At 36.3% G+C, this 23,065-nt stretch overlaps 1 protein-coding gene across 1 annotated transcript in view; it reads left to right on the forward strand.

Moving 5' to 3' along the window:
- COG5 (component of oligomeric golgi complex 5) overlaps positions 1-23,065 on the forward strand; it is a 174,900-nt gene that overhangs the window by 125,249 nt on the left and 26,586 nt on the right. Inside the window, exons 11-14 of the mRNA XM_066318657.1 lie at positions 3,708-3,789; positions 6,094-6,298; positions 7,001-7,162; positions 9,170-9,269. Of these exons, the coding sequence (XP_066174754.1) occupies positions 3,708-3,789; positions 6,094-6,298; positions 7,001-7,162; positions 9,170-9,269 (549 nt within the window). The remainder of the gene's footprint in view (positions 1-3,707; positions 3,790-6,093; positions 6,299-7,000; positions 7,163-9,169; positions 9,270-23,065) is intronic.

Consider the following 23,065-nt stretch of genomic DNA (forward strand, 5'->3'; position numbering starts at 1 on the left):
ATCGGATGCAGTTCATTACTCATCTTGTCAGCTGCTCCTGCTACAAGGGATTGTATCACAAGATGTTAATCTGCTTGTGACTAGATTTCAAAGCAAGCATTTTTATTTTGGAAGGGGTGTAAATAATTTAACATCCTTCAATTCAATTTCATTTTCAGAAGGAAGAGAAATGGAAAATTCCTGATTTAAAGTCTCAGAATATTAATTAATAGAAATATTAGTACATCCTTGTGGCTTATTTTACAAATGTATGATGATATGCTGCAAAAAGCTATTTAATTGCAGAAGTTGTTCTTTTTAAACTAATTATGAGGTAGTGTATTCCTTGAATAGTGGAAGTTAGTCTGCTAGCACACTTCACTGTGTTCTGCAAGACGAGTATTAGACACAAGACAGCTTTGGACCAAAAAGAGCCCTATCTACACATTGAATCACTAATGTGGATGTACCCAGTGCTCCCATACATTGTCTGCCACTGAGGCTATTTGATGTAAGTGTGGAGGAGGACTATATTCATTATTTACAGATGGGAAGATGACAAGAAGGTAATTTTAGCTAGCTGATTTTAGTTTTCTGAAAGCAAAAGGCCCAAAAGAGCAGTTACTTTCTGATACTGTGGTTTGCTGCTCACAGTGCTGTACATGAAGCATAGGGGAAGGCTTCTAAAATTTCCATTGCATTGAGATGAGATTTGCTGTGTACATTTCAAGCAAGCAGAGCTGTCTTTTCCTCTTCCAGCTTCATCCTGCCTATCTTTTTAAGTCCTTGAAGACATTATCCAGTACGAGGGACATTCCTTTAATTTCCTGCTAGACAAAAACACTCCTTTTGCTACCTGTTCCATGTAATTTCTAGTATTGATTATCGTCAGATGGAATTGCATGTTATGTTTTAAGCAGTTAAATTATATTTCTCATAAATCTAATCTAATCCTTATTAAAATACAGTATTTAAAAAACAAGCAGTGAGAGATTTAAATGTACTTTCAAAAGGAATATATTGAATTAATGTGAAAGCAAAAGAAATTACAGATATAAACAAAATAAATTGTTTCTGGATGCTCACGGTTGCATATGGCACTTTTTTGCTCCCTCAGGAGTATCTAGTGCTAATGCCTTGCTGTATTCCAGTTTTGGTAGCCACAGTCCACCCACTGAAGTACCCCCTGGTGTATGCGTAGGCATCAGTATTCTCTTGTTCCTGCCACAAACACTTACATGGTCTTCTCTGTGCTATTAATCAGCAGCTATATTTCACCTCCAGGGAGACTGCATCTCAGCACTGGACAGACTGAAATCTTGGATCATATGTTATAGAAGCAACCAGCACTCTGTAGATAGTGATTTTACTTAGTTCAAAAACAGGGCATTTATTTTTTTTCCCCTAAACATTTTTGACTGGGTAGTCAATCAGTAGGAAATGTTACTTTTTCCTGAAGCTTTTCCCTTCTGCTTCTCATTATACCTAATACAGTTGGCTACCTGAGGTATGAAGGCCCTCTTCACTACAAAATTATGATACAGTTCATGTACAACATCTGCCCAGGTCAGAAGATAAAAGCTAATGAGCAGAAGGCTAATTGGTATGACTGTGGCTACCTGTGCTAATGTGTGCATGAGAACACATGTGTGTATGCCTGAAATTATATATCTATGTGGAGATACATAGAAAAGTTACATGTTTCTACAATAACATCAAATGTCATCCCATGTTACTCTGATTTGTCACCATGTTGAATCTGACAATTGAGACAGGAATGTTGATGTGGAAGGGTACATGCATATTTGTTTACTGGACCCTTTAATCACTGTGTTTTCTGCTGAGACAGTGACAGAGATGTATATGGTAATTACAGTAATGAAAAAAAGAGTTCTTTGAATGTGCTCTCTTAAGTATTTTTCCACCTTCACCAGATTATTTAGAATTTGAATTGAGTTACCATGCTCAATAGGCAACTGTTGTTCCAGGTTGGGTTAGAGAATATGAAAACTGATTAATTTATACCTGATGTGAAAGGCCAGTTGTTTTATAGTAGTCTTCATGTTCTGAATTTGAAACTGTGAAATAAAGCGTTAAGTAATTTCACATTTATGCTATAGCAATAAATTTACCAAAGAAAATAGATTTTATGCAGTGAACCTTCTGAATAGTTTTCTGATATTCTAATTTTACTTTGCCCATTTATGAAAGTCAAGTACAATTTTGCAGAAAATACAAACATAGCTATAAAATAAATTACTTCAGTTTCTTAATCCATCGTTGTCCTCAAACAGCCAAAAATGGGATTCTGTAATCCCAGTTTATTTTAGCATTCAGTGTTAATTTTTATACATTTTATGAGCCCAAGAGCATAAAAGATGTTCTCTCTCAATTTTTAACACACGACCTATAAACTTTATCCTTCTTTATCTTTAGAGATAAAGAGTAAAGTTGGATGGATTCCTTATCTAATTGCAGAGTTTGTGATGATAATCCTGGTTTTTATCATTACTTCTAGATATATCACTCTACCTTTGCCTGATTTTCAGCTTTTATATTAATTCTTTGAGATGATTTTTTTTAAACTGAAACTTGAGCTTGAACTTGTAGTCTTTCAATGAACAGATCTTCAAGAGGGATGGAGTGGAACCTGTTAATGAATGGCATTGTAAAGAGATTCATTGCTTTGCCTATTATTGCCACTGCTAGTGAAAAGAGACCATTTTTTTCTCCTTTATCATCTTTAGTAATAGTAATTCATTTTGGAGTAGCGAGACTTACCAATATAATAGATTATGTCCACCTTTTTGTGCCACTACTGGGCAGTGCAGAAGTTAAACTGACATTTTTTTTTTTTTCTTTTCTGATTATCATTCCTATAGTGATTTGGTCAAACCAGTTAATGCAGCAGTAGGGCCGAGGGATGACATGTGCACCATGCAAGGAAGAAAACTGTTCTGTTCAGAGTGGTTTTTCTCTACCCATGACAATACTGAACAATCTTCCAAGTATCTTAACAAGTAGGCAGGACAGGATGCCCATCCTCATCTCCTCAGACAGACAGGAATCAAAACCCAGCTTTTTCTACCTCAAACAGAGATAAAAAATCAGCTTTAATGCTTGACCCTAAGTGCCAGATGTTTGGGGCAGTAGGGACACAGCCTGCCCCTGCACATTCCCTTTGGTGTGCTCCCTTGTTTCCACTTCTGGCTGCAAGCCCTGTTGGCACCAGGCAGTGAGGAGTCAGCTGTGAGGTTCACTGTATTTTTGTGTGGTTTATGTTTTTGGGAACCCGAGCTGCCCTGTGTGCAGCATGCAGTGGAGTGGTAGTGGCAGTAAATGATTGCTGTGGTGTAGCCAGCACCAGAACTCCCACGGAATGGGAAGGTCATTGCAGTGCAAAGAGATTTTCTAACACGTCTCCTGAGGTGTGCTGCTTCAGGCTGCACTCACACCCCTAGAGAGCTGGGAGCATTTCTCTCAGACTTGGAGCAAAATATTTAATTTGAGACAAGACTGAAGCTTTTCTTTTTATTTTCTGCAATAGTTTTTTGGTTTTTCTTTTTATTTTTTACTTTTTCCAAACATGAGGGAAAACTTCTCAGATTTCACTATGTTTTTATTCTCGGTGTTGAGGAGCAGCTTTGACTGGAAGCATTTACATTGCTTGAGATTCTGTGAAAAGAGTATGTTTTGAAACTTGTATTCCTTTTGTCCCTTGCTCTCAGGATGGCCAGTCTGATATTTTGTACAAATTTTGGACTGCAGTAACTCAGACACTTTCCTCTCAGTTTCAGTCAGCAACAGACTGTAAGTATTCAGTATAAATAATTTGTAATGTGTTCTGTAGTTACTTTGAATCTTGGTTTTCAGTAAGCCCTTTACTCAGTGTCTCCTGTAGCAGAACTAGAGCATTGGTTCACTCAGCACAAGGTCTGTGTGTTTAAAACTTCTGGCTTTGTAACCACACAGGATCCTCCTAAACTATGGTTGAATTTTCAGAAAGAAATATTTTCTGTTTTATTAACTAGTTGTTATCTAATAACAAAAAGTATTTTTTTTTAACTGTAAGTGAAGGTAAAAATGTTTGGGATGGTACATTATACTTCTTAAAGCAAGTGGGTTTGCCAAATTCAAAATTAGTTATTTGATTTTAAAGAAAAATTCTTAGTCTTTTCTTGTTAAACACTGACTGGTTGTAAAAATCAGATTCCAGCCATTTTTTGGATACCCTTATAAACAGGATTTTAGTTCCTTCAAAATTATATAAATACAGATAAACAGCTGGTGTTCTGACTATACACAACATTCTTTACATGTGTAATATGGAAATAGCTGATACAATCAAGGAATATTAAATATAAATTTGTTAACAAATGTGTTAACATAAGACAGTTCCATTGGCAGAACATGCTAACAACTGCAGCATGCAGTTGGATTATAGATGAGTTTGGTACTTTCATAAAAATATCTTTCATATTTGCGTAGAATGTTTAAAGTTAATCTTTTGCACGTAGAGGTCAAGTGCATGAGATGTGCATTTATCTTTGTGATCTCAGCTATTGCACTGGCCCTTCAAAATTTGGGCCTTCCAGGCTTTAGAGCAGCAGTATAATTTTGAGGAACTGGCTGCTGGATTCATGTTCGGTGGTTGCTAAGTAACTAGACGATCCCAAAAGAAAATGTATGTATCTTGTGTTAAAACGTATTAATTTTACTGTTTGCCTTACACATTGCTTTAAGAGCAGTAGGTGCATACCCTGAGCCTTCTGTGTTCAAACTGAGCACGTGCTACCTGTTCTCAGCACTCACATTTAAGATTGTAAAATTTACACATCAGTTAGTGGGACCAACCAGCACTACAGAACTGAGGGAATCCGTACATTTTGTCGTCTGTACTTTTTCTAACAGCTGTTCAAAACTTTTATTACTTACCGTTTTTAATGGTGTGTTTTATATAAACATTTATAGGGGGTTTCGATGTGAATGATGTTTTTATTTTGCTGCAGCTGAGTTTTGGGGAGACAGATGTTTTCATTTAAGCGAGGCATCTACTTGAAAATGTTCACTTTTGAAATAAATTTCTGGTGACTGAATCTACTGAAATCAGTGAGGTTTTGGATCATATAGATCAGAGGAGGCAAGATACCTCAAAAATAGTGTAAAAATAGGAATTTATGGCAGTTTAAAAAGTTTGATATTAGATCATTATCTGCTTTTACGAGGTTGGGACAGGCTTTGTAAACATAGAATCATGACCTAAAATAACTCTGTGTTTGATAATAAATGTGAATCCTGCAGTATTCAAAATTATATATTTGAGTTGAAAGCACAGGCAGGTTGAAATGGGGCAGATGTCTGGAACCTGAAAAACCTACAAATGAATGGAACAGTGTTAATCTCCTAATGTAATGGGAAATCTATGGAGTATGAGTGATGTCAGATCAAGATTAACAGTTGCTAAAGCAGTTGTACATTTGTTTCATTTCCTGTTACTTGTGGCAAGCCTTTCAAGGCTGAAAATAATGCTGCTTTTTCTGCTGGCTTTGTCGTTCTCTGAGAAGTTTAGGAATTGCATATTAAGTACCTTGTTTAAGAAGTATGCATAAAAGCATATGCTTCCCTCATCACATTTCTGAAGACTTTGGTTCATAGGAATCATCTTTGTCTGTTTTAAATTGCTATCTTCAAAGTTGCACAGCCCCACACTTATCCTCTATCAAGATATTGTAAGCAAGTCTCTAGATTTAGAGAGTTCCAATTACACCTTGGCCTTAAATGAATGATAATAATAATAAAGTTTGATACCAAATATTTATTGTACAAAATAAATATGCAGTCTTCCAATTGTAGGTTTTATACTGGTGCTTTACATCCTTTGTCAAGTGCATTTAATATTATAGTTATGTCACTTTGAAGTTAATTATAAATACTACATTATTAATATTAATCTTAGGATAACATTGTGTAACTGATATAAATGCAAAGATAGAGGCTGTTTATAGGAATAAAAAATTAGTTTAGGAATAAACTAATATTATAGGAATTTATAGGAATAAATTTATAGGAATAAAAAACTTAGCATTGTGTGTTGCTCACTGCTTTATTTTGCAGCCTCTATGTTTTTGAAGCAAGCATTTGAAGGAGAATACCCTAAATTATTGAGGCTTTATAATGACTTGTGGAAGCGCCTCCAACAATATAGTCAAAATATTCAGAGGAATTTTAACACAAGTGGAACTACTGATCTTTTTGCTGAGCTACAACAAATGGAAGAGGATGCACAGGACATATTCATGCAAAAGAAAGAAGATTATGAGTATGTATTATGAACTGTAAGACTATAAAATATGAATTTTTGCACCCTGTAATAAAACAGAATATTTTATTAAACTTACTGTTAGTCAAATTGTCACTGCAGGAGAATTGTAAAGGCTTTTTTCCCCTCTTGCAGTTACTGCTCTAACGCTATTTTAGAGCTGTAGACTTTTCATTAAGCTATAAATCTAACAGTGTTGGGTTGTCTTGTCTTTCACAAAATCTCTGACATCTGAACAAGTTCTATCTTTTTGTCTCTTTGAGTAAAGAAAATAGGAAAATGGTGAAAATTCAGTTCTGTATGCATTGTGATTACAGCAGTAGCTTTCTCCTAATGACACTGCAATCATTTGAGTGTGACAAATGCTCAGTTGTTATGATTCACAGTTTTTAGTTTATACATCATAGAATAAACATAATCTAAGTGAACTAAGAAAGATCAAACTGAAGCAGGCCTATCAAGCCTATTAGGACTTCAAGACTTATGTAAGATAAAATGAATATTTTATATGAGAATTGTATTGACTTAAATATGCTCTTGAGCAGTCAGTGGGAGACATCAGAAGAATGTTTTTCATATGCATGTATTTAAAAAGCAGAAAGGAAAAACAGGTTCAGTATTGCAAAGTTTGTATGTCTGGAAAGATTTAATGCTATTGTGTATTTTAATTTAAAATGTAGTAACTTTTTCTTATATTCAAAGTCCAGAAAAGGCCTTGAAAGATTCACTGCAACAGTATGAAGCTGCCTATCTGTCAAAATCCTTATCTCGACTGTTTGACCCCATCAATCTTGTCTTTCCTCCTGGAGGTCGGAATCCTCCCTCTTCTGACGAGCTTGACAGCATCATTAAAACTATAGCCAGGTATGCACACAGGAGGCACTGTAAATGTCATACTCAGCTTGTATTTTTTTCATCAGTTACAGTTGTAGAAAGGAGACTTCTTTAGCAGTAAATAGTTGATTACTCTTTAATTATAAAGTAGATTAGTGCAAAAATCAAGTCAGAATTTGGGATGGGATGGGATAGGATAGGATAGAGTGACACACAGTAGAACAGAATATTTCAGTTGGAAGGGACCTACAACAATAAATCCAGTCCAGCTGCATAACGTGTCAGAGCTGGCCAAAGCCTAAAACATGTTAAGGGCATTGTCCAAATGCCTCTTAAATACTGACAGGCTTGGGATGCTGGCCAACTCTCTAAGAAACCTGTTCCAGGGCTTGACCACCCTCTTGTTAAGGAAATGATTCCTTAATGCTGAGTTGGAACCTCACCTCGTGCAGCTTTGAACCATTCCCACACCTCTTCTGACTGTATCCTGGGAAGGAATGCTCAGCAGCTCCCACTCCACTTCCCCTGCTTAGGAAGCTACAGAGGGCAATGAGGCTGCCCCTCCTTTTCTCCAAACTAGACAAGCCCAAACCTTCTGCTGTCCCTCATAAGACATTCCTTCAAGTCCTTTCACCAGATCTGTTGCCCTCCTCTGGACACATTCAGATAACAGCACATTCTTCCTAAATTGTGGGGCCTTGAACTAGACATGGTGTTCAAGGTGAGGCTGCACCAGTGCTGAATATAGCAAGATAGACACCTCTTTATTATTATTTATAATAAATAATATATTTTATTATTTATTTTCTGTATTTCGTTTTTCTGGAATAAATGAAATTTTAATATAAATTTTAATGTTTAAGCTTATAAAAGATCAGGAAGAGAAACTATACTGTAAATGTCTGTGTAAAAATCTTAATTATCCTGAGTGCATCAAAGGAAAGTGGTGTTTACTTGGCTGGAAATGATAATATCTGGTGTAAATACTTTGTTAGAGTAAAACAACAAGATAATAGGTAAAGATGACTATCCCAGGTAGAATTTGTAGAATGAGATACTTAAATTGCCAGTGGTACATTTTCCTTCATAAGGTTTTGGTAGTGACAACTCTGTTTAATTAAAAGATGGGCAGTATTCACAGTATATGTGTGTGTGTGTGTGTGTATAAAATATTAAATATTGAAGCAATACTTGTGACTGGGAGTTAGAGATGCACAGAACAAGTCTGTTGGTGTGGGGACTGATACTATTTTGCTCCTTGCAAAAGAGAAAGGAAAACAACAGGAAAATGATGAAATTTCAGCTGAGTTTTCCGGAGTGACCTTCAGCTAATGATGTTTGGGGCCCTAGGGAGTTCTCAGAGAAGGTTATTCTAAGTTGGGGTGCCTAATGATTCTCCAGCTCTTGAGAGAGGTTCAACTCACCATTAGCAACATGACTCTTGTGCTTGCCTGTCTTCAGCAGAGCAGTTCTGAGTGCATCCCCAGCCGATGGAAATCTGGGGATGTTCATGAACAAAAAAATACTGGAAGTGATTTAGAAGTCTTTTCCTTCTTCATTTGTTCCCTGTCATTCCTTGGGGGCCTCTTTTGCTATAAAGGATTGCCTAAAACACAGCTTATTAGTTGTGTCAAGCTAAGGCATCCCCTGGGTATTTCTGCACAGCTCATGTAATTCCAGAGTTGAATGACTGTGTATTCACCTGTAATGTTTGAAGGCTGCTGCCAAAGCTTGAATGTAGTTAATTGCTGTCAATATTTTTGAATGGCTTACTAATAGTGATTTCATACTGAAGTGTCATTCCTAAACTTTGCTCATTTTTACTAGAATAGGAACACTGCACATAAAATTCCCCAATGCCTTGTTAAGTTGTAAACTGAATTACGGTGCGTGGAAAGACTTGGTTGTGTGTGTTCCTCTCTCTGAATTGACGTGCCGCGTGACTGTGTGTTCATAGTTAATTCTTTATCGATTCAATACAGCATTCAATACAGCCCTCTCCACTTGGTAATTAAGATTTGTGATCTTTGCTTCCAGTGAGCTAAACGTGGCTGCTGTTGATCCAGACCTGAGTTTAGCTGTGGCCAAAAATGTGGCGAAGACCATTCAGCTTTATGGTGTAAAATCAGAGCAGCTTGTAAGTAATTTTAAATTTCTATAAACTAATGTTTTTTTCGTGTACAGTGACCTGGCTTTTGTAGATTTAGAACATAACAGTTAAACAATCTAGATAGACAAAACCTTCCAATGAGCTTTCCATTTTATTTATGAACATTATCAGTTAAATTCTGCCTTCCCACAAACTCAGTCTGTTGATAGCAGTAAAATTTATCTGTATAACTCCAAATTGAATTTGCCATATTAATTTTTAAAACCTCAGAATTGTAGCTGTCATTAAACAAAATCAAGACTGTTACATTAAGTTCTTTATTAACCAGCATGTGATACTACATCAGTTACATGATACAGAATCTTTATGGTATTAAACTCTGGACCATTCAAATACAATTTTTTACTACTTGCAACAAATCTGGGGTATTTTTTTCCATGTATTTATTATTTGATGTGTTTGCTTTTGTCATACATTTCCAATAATTTACCATGCAATCTAGTATATCTAGTGATATCTGAATAGAAGAAGGATCCCCAAAGCCTTATCCTTTTGGCAAGAGCCTCCAAAAGCCAATGGATAGTACAGTGAGTTATGTCATCATAAAAAAAAAAAAATTCAGATGAACAATTTTCTCATAAGAACTGTTGCTGAAATTAGAACAGTTTTCTTATGAAGCGATGAAAATAAATTTTTGCAATATGCAGACCCACCAGAAATGACTAACTGCTTGTATTTGTAAACAAGATTTTCACTTAATAAACAACATTAATTCTGACAGCAGACTCAGACTCCAGGAACATTCATTTGCTATATGTCTTCTTTAAAGAAAGATGCTTACTAATATTTTTTGTACCAATTGGCTACAAAACATTGCAGCAATTTATTTTGTATAGTTTCTGTTTACCTTTTACATTTCTGCTCTCTCGGAATAGCTTTGAAAAAATTGAAATTCAGTAACACATACTTTGTTTACCTTGTCTATTGGATGAATTGTCTTGAAAGTTTGCAGATTTGGTGTATGGAAAAGGAATGTAGGTGAAGCAGTCATGAAGGCCATAAAGAATATTTTAAATTTCAAAATAAAAACAAATACGAGCATTATTTTGTTAGCTATATAAAGCATAGTGCTTAAGTTGGGTCTGCTTTTAAAGATACCAAATCGTGGCTTCATATTTTCATAATGAAATTTGCTTGTGACAGAAATAAGGATTTTTAGTAGGTTCTGACTGTCATCATAGGTAAAAAAATACATTGCTGTCTATTTGTCATGGAGTGTGGTGTCAAATAGCGGCATTCAACTGGAAAAAGAAAAGGACCTTTCAGCTGTAACTGTGAAAGTATCAGAGTTGTGCTCATCATCTCTGTTAGAGTCTGGCCAGTGGATTCTTTGGAAGTGAACATCATTTTGTGATCAGACAGCTGGGAAATTCTTAAAGAAACCTTGGAAAAACCAAGATACTTAGAAACAGGCTGATAAGTATATGATTTGTGGCTCTGTGTTAGCTAACCTCCAAGGAAAAGGATGTAGGAAGAAAGAGGGAGTGTAAGCCCTTAAACTTTTTGAATTTGACAGCTGAAAATGCAGACTTCAAACACTGAAAATCCAAGTGATGGGATTGGCCAAGCTGGCAGGATGAAAATCAGTGTCCTTGAAGCACATACCTACAAGTTGTAAAATAGTATTAATATTATTGCACAGCTAGCCTTTTTTGAAATTTCTTTCTTTTCTTGCTGGTAACATGTTACAAATTTAAAACCAGAAGTGCTCAACACAGTTGCTAAGATATAAGTGTCAGAGTCATCTTTTGAAGTGCTGAAATATCATTCCCAGCCTCCAGCTGCCTCTCCAGCAGGGCATGGCTCTCCCACTTGTCCTGAGCCATGCTTGCCAGCCCTCTGGATATAATCTGGAACAACTTAGCCTTTTTTTGGTACCTATTTTTGGGCAAACAGATTGAGCTTGAAGTGTGCACCACGTGTAGAATAGGAGCTATGTCAGACAGTTTCGTTATGTTTCATTATGTTTTAGTGGTTTAGCCAAGAATGCAATCTTAATTCAATCTTGCAATCCAGCCTCCAACAATAGCTTGGAGTCAACAATAGTCCTCCTCTCTAAAGCTGAGGAGGGGACCATGGAACATATCCGCTCAGATGCTTCACATCTGATAGCTAGAGTAGAGCAGTGCTAGAGATGGAAATTTAATTTCCTGGAGGAATTTGAAATTGAGTTCTCTTCCAAATTAAAAGTAAACAAAACCATCTCAGAATTCTCAGTGAGGGAAGATGGGGGCAGAAGACTTTAAAAAGTAAGTAATTTTTTTTAAATGTTGTAATATTGCAGGTAGATTTTTTAAAGGTAAAAAACCTGAAATGTGCAGTTCTAAAAAGGTTGAGACTTTCTGATGTATGTCAGGGTTTTTATTTACTCAGTTTCACAAAACAAGGAATTCACTGAGACTTCGTCATGTTTCATCAGGTATTTTTAAATAGACAAATAACAAGAAAAATGTTACTCGAGATTCAAAGGTTTTACCTTTAAGTGAAGGCAGCATCTATCAGTCTGTACATGCACTCCTAAAGCAAAAATGACAAGAAAAATTAGCCTCTTCCTGTAAATCCAAAACATTTGTTTGTGTTGCTTGTGGCTTTGTATCCTTTTCAGCTTTCCCCACATCAAGAACTTGCAGCACCTGAGACCTGTTCTTTCATTAACCAGTTCAGAGAAGATAATCTCTGGAAGCAGCAGTATGTAGATATGTTCCGCTGTTGGGTGAATCTTCAGTCAGTCTCTTGCTGATGGTTGATGTGGTTGGTGTATGCCATGCAGCATTCAGAATTACTGGCCTAATTTCACTCAGTGTAATTGCAGATGTTCTTACTATACAGAGTTTGAAGGGATAGTTAGATATTGCACTAGATTAAAAAAATACTTCTGTTAATTTAAGAGTATTAGCTTTCATCTTCACTACCAGTCCTGTGTTTTGTGGTGTTGAGAAAGGCTGCTTGGTGTATTTTCTCTGTGCCATTATAATTTTCTTTCTTCTTATTCACAATTTCCTTATAACAGATAGGCCAGACATCTTCATAATGATTACAGACACCACCAGATTTCTGTTCAGTCACCATTTCCAGATCCTTCTCATTCCAGATTGGAAAAGATATTAACAAATCTGATCATCATGTTTTGGATAAGAACAAAATTGTCCTTTTCTGCATTTGCACCTTGTAATCCAGTGCATAAATTTTAACAAAAGATGTGTTTACTGAGCCAGATTTTGTTCACTGGCCACTTTTTCTTGCAAGTGAGGTAGCCTAGGTAAAAGAACCCTAACTTTTCTCCTCTGTTCAGTTCCAGAGGAATAATCCATTTCCATTTGACCTTCAATCATCTGTCTTGATTCACACATACAAGGTGGTGTGTTCATGTTTAACTGGCCACATCAGGAAGATCAACTCTTTAATCAAATACTTACAATAAGTACAGTGAAGGGAAGAGATTTATGAGAAGGCAATAAGTTGCATTTCCTGTAAAAAACAAAAGAAGTTGAGTAATTTGAGGTGTTTATGAGAATCAATGCTCTTTAAGCAAGGAGCTTATAAATCTGCTTTCCAGAGACATTTTTACCCATTTGTTTAACTGATAGTTAAGAAGTGTAAAAGAAAACATAAAACTCACCAACATCTTTATTGAATGCCTTTGACATGGCAGCAGTAGTTGTGTGGCAGGATCCTCTAGTGCAGTGGTCTTGAGAGTTTTGGTCCTATCAGTATAAACATTTTGAGCACGCACTCTCATTGTATGTATACTTGTTTATTTATGACTTATATACATGTACTATTGAAATTCTGATATTTTTGCCATGCACCCCATTTTGTCTTGCCTAATCCTTGTGGTGCATGTGCCCCACTTCAAAGACCACTGCTCTAGAGTAATACTCTGCAGTTATCTTCCATAATAAGGGAACAGACTTGGTCTGTTAATTTTTTTGAAAGATGCCTCGTTGATTGCAGTGTTTTGAATTCATGTTTGGTTTTGTTAATATGCCACCTTATATCAGATTTTTCATTTATTTATAGAAAAAATTAAAAGATGGTAGTCTGGTAATTGAAAGTGAAACAAAACCATGTTTCCTCAGTTGATTACCTCTAATTTTTGTCATTTACTGAGCTGAATTTTGAATGTACTTGAAATGGACTTCTCTTATAGTTAAAAATCTCTTCATTGCTACTTCACAGTCTCTATATTTTTGTTTGCTGTTGATAGAGACATCATGAAATATTGAGGGTTAAAAGTTAACAAGATATGCAATTTTGCCAACAAGCAGAAAAATAAATTGTGAGATCTACTGTCCATATAGACTGAAGTACTCAGTCTATAGAAGAGCACTCTTTGGTCCTCTAGTCTATCCCCATCCCAGCACAGGACTGTTTGAAACAATATTTGTTGTTGGGGCTTTTGTTGCATTCTTTCTGGTTTCAGAGTGATGATTTCAGTTACCTGAACGTATGTACTCTATGTTCTTTTACTTTTGTGCTGTTTCTATTCAGCTTGTCATGTGGGTGGATTGAAATACACTAACACACCCACCGAGTGCACATAGATGAAATGTGTTGTGCTGTGAACATGAAGATGCAGTTGTTTAGGGAAGGTGTGATTCTCCTACTTTGTGAACCTGGAGACCTCTACCACTTCCCTCCCTAGAGTTACAGTCATCCTGTCAGACTCTTATTAATTTTGATCAGAGTCCCAGAGCAATCCTTCCCCTGCCTTGTCTGGTGGAGGCTGTGTCTTGCTGACTGCTCCCACCACAGGGCATCACTAGAGACATCATCAGAGACCTTGTTATTATCTTTTGGCCAGCAATCAAGCAAAGAGTCATTTTCAGAGGCAGGATTGTAAAAATGAGGTTGCCCACTTGCTTTTCAGAGCAGGTGGGGGCGATAATGCTGGCAAATTCTGGTGATTTAAACTGTCTTAAAAACATTTCTATATGAGGATATGGTCTGCTTACATGATTTAGGCAGACACAAACTCACTGTACTGTGTTACCAGATGGCAGAGCACATTTTAGCTCCACTCCAGTCCATGCTGACCAGTTCAGCTGTGGCACCTTGCTGAACACAACATTCATTAAGCCTGGAGCACAAGCAGAGAAAGCTCACGCCTGTTTGAAGTACAGACAAAGTATGGCCATACTAAACCAGGCAGATTCTTTTCTAAGGTTGGGGTAGAAAAAGCTAAAATCAGTGGGAGCTGTGATTACCTATAATTGGAGTGTTTCCTAAATATGGAATATTGTGTTTTCTGGGGTAATAAGTTTATCTTAAAAACAAGGAATAAATATGGAATATTATATTTTATGGAGTAATAAGTTTATCTAAAAAAAGGGCTCTTTCCAGCAGACAAGAGGCTGCAGGCAGATGATATAATGGAGATCTTTCCCACTGTCAGACTTGCAAGCAATCATGGAGAGGAAGCCCTCAGAAGGTGGAGATGGAGAGTGGGTGTAATGAGGGAGGAAGGAAGTAGAGAATTTGAATAATTTTTTTATTCTCTTAACTCAGTGTGGTTGAACTGATGCCATATATCTCACAGAAGCTGATGAATGAGGCTGAGGTCCAAAATACAGGCTGAGGGCAATGCCCTGGGAGAGCTGTTAACCCTTGCCCTCAACTACTAAACTGTCCTTTAGGGCTCATGGTAGAGGCTTGGCTTCTCATCACCATTTTAGCCTGGGCAATGGTTGTGGTGTTTGTGATTATCACTTTTGCCACTTGGAAATTTTTAAGCACTGTGCAGAGTGCACAGTCTTTCCTGGCATTCTGAAGAATTCTTCCCCAGTCTTCTTAAGAAAATGTAAGACAATGCATGGTGTATTTTTTTGTATTTCAAAGTTAAAATGCTCAAAACTCAGTAATAGAAACAGATTTTGAGATTAAAGAGAATACATAAGTGTCTCAAGAATTAGAGTCGCTGCACCAAGTTTCAAATACTTGTCACATATCCTCAAAGGGCAGGATATTGAATCACCTATTGGTGACCTCTGCTACTGGGCATGCCACGAGCCAAAATGAGAGGGAATTTGTTATTCTGATCCCAAAAGTATGGATGACTGTACACTTCAGACATAGGAACATTTGGGAGGATTTTCCTGGGTGAATGACGTTTTAAGATTCTGGATTGTTTTGAGGGAAAAGTCAGCATCAGCTGATGATATCTGTGATATGGAGTAGGCAGCCTCTTTCTCACTGTCCTGGATCTCAGTAGTATATTGAGATTTATTTATATTTACTTAAGTAAATATTTGAGTTGCATAATGTTATGCATGATTCTGGAATGTGCATCAGTTGCAGAGCACCGGAGCAGTAAATGAGCACTAATACATTGGCACAAAAGGTTTCTTGGGAAGTAACTGGGAAGCTTTGATTTAGCCTGATCTTGGTTTTGAATACAATGGTGAAACTGGATTTCAGATGTTGTGAAAGAATTCTGAATATTTAACTGGGTTAATTTTTATGTTAAAAACATAAAAATTATGTGATTTAAGATATTATTTTTATATTATTTTTATATTTTTGAGGGTTGACTGAGATCTACTTTTCAATTAACTGGTACTAGATGGTGTAACTGGGACAATGCTATTGTAAAGTATTATTATCTGTCATAATGATGAGAAGCATGTGCTTGATGACAGATTTTTTTTTTTAGTGTATTATAATTTAAGAAAGTAAATACCACAAGAAAGCAGAAGTAGAGAAGTGTAACGATTTGTTGTTGTGTCAGCCTCTTCTTCAGAGGCAAACACTCTATACATGCATATCCCAGTCACTGACTGCTTGTCCCCAGATGGTCTGGGTTTGCTTTTCAAAGAGAGTATGGGGGTTGAAAACAAGTAACTGTCCTTAGAACAGTAAATGTAAATAAGTAAATGAGATTGGTCTGGTCTGTGTGAAGGCAAATTTGTATCATTGAGGCTTGTTCCGATTACTGCTGGCCTCCCTTCAAGGATCAGCAAGATGTGTTTGTTTTTGCTGCAGAAGGGCTGTGTATTGAATTGCTCCACACTGTCACCCTGGTGTTTATGTCAATGTCTGCCTCTCTCACTTCAGAGCACAAGGTCAGCAGGGGTTTGTGACTGACACTCAGGACTTGATCTGCCATCCCAGCTGTGAACACCTGTCTGAGATGGGAGGGTAACAGTGATGTCTGTATTGGGGAGCAGAAGGTTCCTGGAAGCACCCCTGGGTGCTGTGGCCAGTGGGGCCAGGCAGTGCCTCTCATCTGGGGAGGGCTCCCCTTCCCCAAAGCAGTGCCTGGTTGCCAGAGTCCTCTTGGCCAGTGTCTGCAGGATTGCCTCTCCTGAGCTGCAGCTGGAGGCTGGGGAAGATAGGTGTTGGCCCTGGCCAAGAACTTGCTGATGAGTGTCCTACCAGCTTAGTGGTACAGACAATCACATGCCAGATCCAGGGACCCTTCCTGGCACCCTTTAATTTACTATGCTGTGGTGTAGCCAATATGTGACTGAGACTGAGCAAGAGCGAGATGCAAAATCCCTTCAAGAGGGAGCTTAAAATGCTGACAGATTGGTGTAATTTTTTCTTGCATCTAGAATTCATACTTCCTCTGCTGTAAATAAATCTCTAAGGCAAAAGTTAGGAGATGTGATTTCTGCTGTAGTAATATTGCTTTTGGCTTTAAGATTTTCTTAGATTCCCAGAGCTTCAAAATATATGCTTTCCAAAACATGTTTTTCTATCTGCAGTGCTTGTCAGCTGTACTTGACTTATTTTCATATTGCATTTGATGTTTCTACCAGAGTTTTACACCTTGAAAATAGTACAGTTGTCTGTGGCATTGTGGCTAATTGGCAACTTAAAATACTACTGGATGGGTGCAAGAAAACTCTCGGATATTAACTCCTCAGTGTACTTTCTTCAAGTAGCCAAGTATTTCTTTGATCCAACTCAGATGGCACCTTTTTGCACACCGGTGCAACCAAGCCCTTCTGTAATTTAATATTCTATTTTTAGTGAATGTAATGGATGGAGATAAAGGCTGAAGACTATCTATCTATCTGTCATGTTCAGATATTTTTAGAGCACTGATCTTTGTAATGCTGATCAGCACCAAATGTATTACATAAGATTAGCATCAAAATATATACAATGGAAAGTCAGCTCTGCTGCAGTTGTTCTTAAATTATTTTTAGTATTGCCCACAAAACTTGTATAGCTCATTGCCCTGCCATTGTTCTCAGTCTCTATAGGAAGCATTTTAAAAGATTCATTTTATCTTTTCTCAGACCTTTTCAGTCTCAGGTCTCCTTCCTGAGGCTTCAGGTAAGACAGTCAGTGATGCACATTATGAAGATTTTAATAAATTCCCACTTTGCACCAGGACTAGAACTGAGAAAAATTGTCTCTCATTGTCCTTCAATCCAATTTATATTTGAACTTGTGATTTGCAGATGCAAGATTCCAAATTCTGTTTTACGTACATTTTTAGCTAGTGTTGTGTTCTTTATTGGTGCTCAGGTGGCTTAGTCTTTTGCAGTTACGCATAATGATATTTTCCATTTTCAAATTTTAGTGGACACTCAGAACTAATATCTTCCCATTAAATATATCTGGTTCACTAGCTAAGCATTTAGAATGGATTGGAGTAGATGACTTGGAAGAGTTTTTGAGTTTAGAGGCAGACTGTAAGAAAACAGACCATATTCTTATCACACCACTCTAGAGAAAGTATGTTTGTGTTTAAAATTTTCTGAAAAAAGCTGATCCTTTCCTTTGAGTATTTTTAAAAACTAGTTTGTAATTGCTGAGGCTTAAAATAGATCTCAACTTTCTGCATATCCATCCCCTCATCATAACTATTTGTGGCAGATGAATCTTGATTTTTTTTTTCATAATTTCTTTCTTAGTGGGTTTGTGGTGCATCTGATATATTACAGTCAGTAGAAAAAGGTTTTGCTATTTGTTTTTGGTGATGTAGTTTTGAAGGTGTAATGCTGTCATGCCATGGCTTTACAGATCTTCCAGGATCTCTCTTCCTGAGAATGCAATTAAATGTGCTATGATCTTGGTTTATATTACTGCTGTTAAAAACAATCTCTACTTTATTAATGCTTGTCCTTGGTGGCTTGTAAACACTGCTGCAATAAAGAGAACAAGGAAAGAAAAGGCTAGAATACCAGGTGGAATGAAAACCCAGCAATTAATTCAGCTTAAAACAGAGCTGAGAAAGAGACAATCTTTACAAGGAATTTTTGTAGTGTCATTTGTAGAAGAGAAAGTGTTTGTCATCCTTGATCAGGGTGATGAAGATTTAAATAAGCTGTTTTCAGAGGGTTATTTAGATGATTAGCAATATGAATGGCATATTTCTGTCCAGAATCTAAAAGGCTAAGTGTATTATAACTAATCCAGGGACTATATTGGAACGTCTTGGCTTAATCCGTGAAATTATGAAAAGTAGAAGTGAAAAGGAGAATGGGATTTAAGTTAAAATATTGCAGTGAAAAAACACTTGGATGAGAAGGATTGACTCTTAGTTTTCTCTGACTGTTCATGGAGATAGGATTTTTTTTCTGAACCTTTAAGTCTATCCTTAGTGGTTGACTAGGAAAAGGCAGAGAGGAGCTGGATTAAACAAGTTCTCCATTGATTTTGTCCCAGTCTCTTTAGTGGCGAGACAATTATCCATAACATGTTGCAAGAAAGAAAAATGTTGATACAAGATTTTGCTGCAATTCTGGTTTCTTTTAGGGAAATGAAAAGAATAAAGACCTCATTTATGGGGGAAGGTATTCACTGAGTTAACATATATATTTCAAGGAGAAATGTACTTTACACTACCCAAAAACGTTTTTGGCCCAGTTAATTTATACAAATTCCTCAACTGAAATATGCTGGAGTAGCAAGAAAGTGGATGTGAGCTGCATCTCTGTTAGGATATTTACTGATATTTGTTGACATAACTGTGTGGTTTGGGATAGCTGTGTTGGGTTTTTTCCCACCCATTCTCTTATGTGACATAGTTAAATTCATCTAGCTGAATAATTCAATCAAGCAGGGGAGAGCAGGGTGGAGGGGGAGAGAGAAAAGACTTCCTGGAACCATATTCTTCCAGTGAAGGGCTAAAAATGCACTGGAATTCTGGCATCAGATTTAAACCCCAGCAAATTTATGAGACCTGTAATGGTTTTGAATTGAAAAGCATGATGAATCCTTATTGTAATGACATAAAGTGAATTTCTGATTGCTTTTTTTATTATGTGATCTTACAAGAATTAATCCATGTCTCTTATTAGGTGGTGTTATATTGAATTGTAAGCTTTCATTTGCGGGTGAATCACTATTCAGGACATATTCCAACAATGAGATCTGTCTGACAGTTCCAGGGAAATGTATCTCGTCCTCCTGTCTAAATGTCGAATATTGTGAACTTCGGAGGGAAGTATGAAATCTAATAAGCTCACAAATCATCAGGAACAGTAGTGAAATGACACCTCAGGAAAGGTTTATGTAAATAACGGGTCAGTAACAATGGTGTAAGTAATGTGAAAGATTATATTTTCCCCATTTCTTTTTTGAGATACATGAATTAATTGTATTATGCCAGTACCTTGAAGACATGGTATTACTGTCAATGAAAAACTTGTATCCATGCTATTTAAATGAGAGAACCCAAAAATATAAATTCAATGTTTGGCACATTAAAAGAATTCATTAATAGGTGTTTAAATAGAATATGTGGGAGGCTATTATATAATAAAATAATTTCAGAATAATTGCTATTTCACTGTACAGTAATAAAAGCTAAAGATGGCAGTAGGTCTAATTTAAAAATAATCAAAAGTCAGGTAAGGTTTTGTAATTTATTTTTTTGATGGAAAGATAAGAAGAGCTTTGTTGAAACAGTCATTAGGAAGTACTTATATTGGACAGAGTATATGTAGAAATATCCATCTGAAAAATCACTTCAAAAAGCATCTAAACTTTTAAAACTGGAATTAAAAATCTGGAGGAGAGTTATATTAAATAACTTCATGAAGGATTTTCTTTTTTCTCATGTTGTCTTTTGCTGGTTAGATCGTGACTCACATAACAAATGTGTGATTTTTAAAATATTTTTTTTAAGATCTACTGGCTAAACTCCAGAAAAAATCATCCAAACATAAAAGTCTGATTTTGGGAGTACGGTGTAATTCATTTTATCTTGCTAGGAAATTGGTTAAAAGACTTCTTTAGGTCTAGTATGTTATTTTGCAAGCATGTAGAAAAAGAATGTGATTGCACAATCCTTACAGTATTTTCTTATAGTAAGCTCTAAGTTATTTCTCAGCAAATTAAATTCTGTGATTCAGAAAAGGATTTGATTAAATGTTGAGATATAGACAGATAGATAGATAGATAGGTAGATAGATAGATGGTAAAGGATTTGGAATTTTTCAGTTTTGGTACAGCTCTAGTGAGTGCTGGACCATGTAAAGTTCAATTATAAACTTGTGTGAAGTGGTAATATTCTAATCTCAGTTAATGCTGGACTTGATACTACAAAAGGCAGATGGCCATTAAATTAGTTGATTGTGTTTTTTATGTGTAGGTGAATATCACCCTATAATGTTGAATCTTTCATGTGTCTTGGGATGATTTTATCTGCTCTCCCCCTCTGGAGGGGCATTCTCAGTAGCTGGTTGAAACCAGGAGCTAATGGGATTACATATAAGATATGATTAATCATTCAGTCATTAATTTGGCAAGCATGAAAAATGCAATAAACCATTACAGTCAGAAGTATCAGGATCAACACACATTGTCCTTGAAATCCTCTTCAGGCTTGGGCTGGCTGGATAATAGAAGGGGCATAATTTTCTGTAGTTGAGAAATTATTCAAAATGTTTCAGGTTTAGGATTCTCTCAGATTCCTTAAAGGAACTGGTTTTATAATTGCTTTCTGATATAACAGTTGTTTTAAAGCAGCTCATTATTTAAGCACCAGCAACCATTACTCACTTTTGATTACTTGTACAGCGCTTTTCTTCTCAGATGATTCAAAGACTTGGAGATAAATCCTGTCTTTTCTGTTACAGAAAGACCATTTGCTGTTTTTCTTCCATTTCTTTAGCTTTTGAAAATATTAAGGAAGAAAAACCAAAACAAAGCAGAAATACCCCTGAGGAAATGGTTCAATGATTGCTGCTTCCTCTAACATGAATAGTATGAGCATGATGTTAGCATGATGATGGTCAAGGATGTAACAGTCCCTTCAAATTTTTCTTTCCAAAGTAATGATTATATTTTCTATAAGATTTTTAATTACTTGATCATACACCCTCCTTTTCTATTTTTCTAGAATGTTGAATTTTTATTTTTCTAAGGAAGCTAAAAAAAAATGTCCTGGAAGCTACAAGAATGCCCTGAAGGTGCAGTATGCATGTTATTATGTACATTTTAAATTATTGCCTGAACTCACAGCTTATTCCTTTCCTCATGTCTTGAAATACTACTTCTTTGTAAAATCAGAAGCCACTCCAAGAACATAAATTCGTATGATATTATGATTTATTCTTAAATATTAGGGTGTTGTTTTTTTTTTTTTAATAAGCAGAACATTCATATTAATTTATCCTCATTAGTCAAGGACCTTCTTTCCAGTGATACATTCATTCAGATCCTACACTTTGAACCTCTAAATTATGTCTCTTCTTTTTGCAAATTATCCTCTAAGAAGCTAATACATTAAGTGGAAGCTACATTACGTGAAGTTCAGATTCTTCTGTATTTTTCTGCTAAATGGTGCTTTTTTTACAAAAAATAACAAACTTATTCTGCTAAACTTCTGTGGGTTTTAGGTGGAAAGAGATTGTAAAAAGTTCCTTTTGCAGTATGGAAAACATTAAACCTAAAAGTAAATCATCCCAATTATTTGTAGTTTATGGAAGAAATCCCAGGGCCAAGCCCTATTGACTCAGAAACTCTCTAAATGGATTCTGTGCTTTATAATAAGTTGTTATGATCAGGCAGGAAGCCAAGTACCCGATGGATTGATTGCCTTCTGCCAGAGGTATGGCAGCATCAGCTGCATCTATTAGGAATGCATTTATGGTTGAAAATGCCTGCTTGACAACTGGAGTTCAGTTTGTGCTATCAAAACACTCTTTAGTCTCGTGATCCTGGAGTTAGATTGAATGATTTGTTGAGAAGTTCTACTTTAGTCTTATTTTAGGATCTTTCTCCATAGTCCTAAAATATGATGATGTTTTCTGCTCTGAAGAAAATGGGTTTGCTGAGGCTGTGTCAGAGAAATCAAATAAATGGAGCTTTCCAAAACTGTCAGTAAGGGTGCACAGGAGATCGTAGTTGCTCTGTGAAACTGAAGTTTTTCACAAGGTAGTTAGTCTATGAAGGGAATAATAGCAAAGCAGCTCACAAATCAGTGTCTCTTCTGAGCTGCCACCTGTTGAAAGAGGGGAGTGTTAGTTACTTTAAAGCACTAAAAAAATTACAGGAAAAGATGTATCAATAGTCTAAGCTTTCCTACAAGAAAAATATAAACTCAGTTAGCATTTTATTTATAGCCCAACGGAGAACTGATGATTTGCTTCATAGCCTAATCTAAATTCTACATTCATTGCTTCAAGGTGAAAACAAGAATTTAATCCCAAAGCAGTCTTATCGTTGCACATGTCTCAACATGTGAGATCAAATCCATGCTGTCAAATTTCATGTCTGTTCTTAGGCATCAAACACAGAAAAGTGTCAAATCCAGAACACTTAGTCTGGTTATTTCCAAGACATACTTCCAAAGTAGGTCT

This window comes from Sylvia atricapilla, chromosome 5 (assembly GCF_009819655.1).
Source record: "Sylvia atricapilla isolate bSylAtr1 chromosome 5, bSylAtr1.pri, whole genome shotgun sequence".
Classification (NCBI taxonomy): Eukaryota; Metazoa; Chordata; class Aves; order Passeriformes; family Sylviidae; genus Sylvia; species Sylvia atricapilla.